Source organism: Anastrepha obliqua, chromosome 5, assembly GCF_027943255.1.
Source record: "Anastrepha obliqua isolate idAnaObli1 chromosome 5, idAnaObli1_1.0, whole genome shotgun sequence".
In the NCBI taxonomy this organism is placed as follows: Eukaryota; Metazoa; Arthropoda; class Insecta; order Diptera; family Tephritidae; genus Anastrepha; species Anastrepha obliqua.
Genome location: NC_072896.1, coordinates 4,002,383 through 4,004,789, shown reverse-complemented (window position 1 = coordinate 4,004,789; position 2,407 = coordinate 4,002,383). Strand labels below are relative to the sequence as shown.

General features: G+C 42.5%; 1 protein-coding gene across 1 annotated transcript; it reads right to left on the bottom strand.

The window, feature by feature from the left end:
* Window positions 1-440: 440 nt before the first annotated feature.
* LOC129249108 (uncharacterized) lies at window positions 441-2,127 on the bottom strand. The gene is made up of 2 exons (XM_054888743.1): window positions 772-2,127; window positions 441-676 (listed from the first exon to the last, which is right to left on the bottom strand). The coding sequence occupies exons 1-2, from the start codon at window positions 1,937-1,939 to the stop codon at window positions 603-605; spliced, it is 1,242 nt and encodes a 413-aa protein (XP_054744718.1). The 5' UTR covers window positions 1,940-2,127; the 3' UTR covers window positions 441-602.
* Between the last annotated feature and the right edge of the window lie 280 nt (window positions 2,128-2,407).

Genomic DNA, 2,407 nt, shown 5'->3' with positions numbered 1-2,407 from the left:
ACAGGATGAAGTATCACAGACGGATTGATCTGGTACAAGGATGCAATACGTTTATAGTTTAGCAATTTTTGTGATCTTTTTCTTAACATGACTTCTGCTGAAGCTAAAAATTTTGCCTATAAAGAGCTGAAATTTTCCAAAAATTGCTAGAAATAAAATATCATAATCGGCTCAGTCCAAGGCAAATTTTTTCGTGCATTTGAAATTCATAGCTCGCGGCTGTGCTACTTGCAATAGCGGATATAACTGGGGTTTCCAAGCAAACTCAAAAGGCATCAACCAAATTTCAGAAACTTTTTGAGAATTGCAGGTGACTCGACTTGATTTATCTAAAAACATCTAATAAACAGTTTCGTAAGCTAAATCGAAAGTAATATCTATTAACTTTAATTTAAAAATTTACCTTCCGAAATGTAAATTAACGAAATGAAAACAAGGAATTAAAAAACTTATAAATATTTAATTTTATTTTGTATAAACGTAAATTTTTTACAATAAATGATTCAATGGCAGGGAAATTATTAATTAAACCTTAAAAAGTACGAAAATGCAGTCTAAAAATACATACAAGCACTAATAAATCACGAATACACAGCCATCTCCTAACTCATGTCCACATGGCCGCTGTCCGAGCTCGAGCTATTCTTCTCATATTTACAGCACATATCGCTTTTGCCTGCAAAGTAAAAATCGAACGCTTATAAGCATGCTTCTGCGTTCAATAGTTAGATCTGAAAAAAAAAAATTACCAAAAATTGTCTATGCACTCACCTTCCACATCCAGTGAGCCACGCTGATGCCGCCACAACTTGAGCAGCAACAACACCAGGGCAGCCATCATCACAATCGCGCCCACCACAATAAAGAACGCACCCACTAAATCACCACTAACTCTGTCAACTTGCAAAGGTTCACCCTGTTCAACGACAGCCGCACAAATCGGGCCCACCTCAACACCATTCACTGGCGCCGGTTGATGGCGTATGAAGCCGTCAGCGCATGCGCAACGGCCAACCAGCTTGCAGACAGCATTACCGAGGCAGGGCTGAAGTGTACAATTCGTGTCTTCCTCGTAGCTGGGAAAAAGCACATTACCTTCATCAACATAGTCATTTCCGTCGCTGTGTGAACCACTACCGCTACCAGCATCCAAGTCTATTTCGGTCACATCCAACTCATCTGAATTGACAAGTGTGGTATAATCGGTGGTTGACTCCGTGCTGCTTGCCACATCTTCGCACTTGACGACACCGCAATCGTCCAGCGGCACACACTCACCGGTCCTCAAATCTTTGGCATAGCCCGCATTACAGCTACACTGATTCAGCGCCGCGCAGCGTCCATTCAAGCAATCTGAGGCACAAGTTGGGGCACAGCTGCCCGCCTTAGCTTGGTAACCAGCCGCGCACTCGCACAGCTCGGGCGCTACACACTTGCCGCCATTCGGGCAACCAGATGCACAGCGTGGCTCACAGTAGTGGGTACCGTTGAGTGCAGATTTAATAGCATCGTAACCGCGTCGACACTGGCACATTTGGGGTGCGCGACAGAAGGCGTTCGCCGGGCAGCCTGGTTCGCAAACGGGTTGACATGTCTTATTGGCAGTCATCGCGTAGCCCTCACAGCAATCGTTCTGGAGGCGTGTGTGCGGCACTTTCTCTATATCAACATACTCCTCCACCTGTATTTTGTTTTTCTTAAACATTCTGAAGGCTCCAGTTGGCTTGACCACCACATTGCGGGTTTTGTTTACAGGTACCTCCTCATAGTAGGTGACATTTTGTAGGCAATAATTGTTTTTCTGATCTAAATTGAGCGCGCTTTCGTCGTCAGCTCCATTGTTGATATCTGCATTGATGCTGGCGGCGCTGATCATACAGGTTGTGGATAGTAGAGTCAGCAAACAAAAGGTGTAAAGCCGTTGCACTGAGTGTGACATTATTTTAATTGTTTGTCACTTCACTTCAAATTTGTTTAAATTTAGAGACACAAAGGGCCTCAAAGTCCGCTCCTGTATGCACTTGTATTACAATTTATATACTTAATTGCTTTTAGTTTTTGTGTTTTAAGTAGCCAAAACACTCAGCGCACCCGTCCAATCCTAGCACAACACTCCTTAACAGTTTGAGCACTCGATACAAACTGATTGTCAACTCTGTTAAAAATATGCTGGTATCCTCAGCCGTGAATGAATATTTGTATGTAAGCAAGCGGCTGAGCTGCCTTAATCAGCTCTTTTGATTATGCAGCGGCTCAATAGTCACATTACTTTTGTTATTTCATTTGTGTGACTTAACGCACACCAATGCACCCATACACACTTATTGAAAAAAGATGCAAAGTACCCCGCAGGAAATAGTAAATAAAAGCAAAAAATCAAGGCATTCGAAATTTAATATAAAAGGTT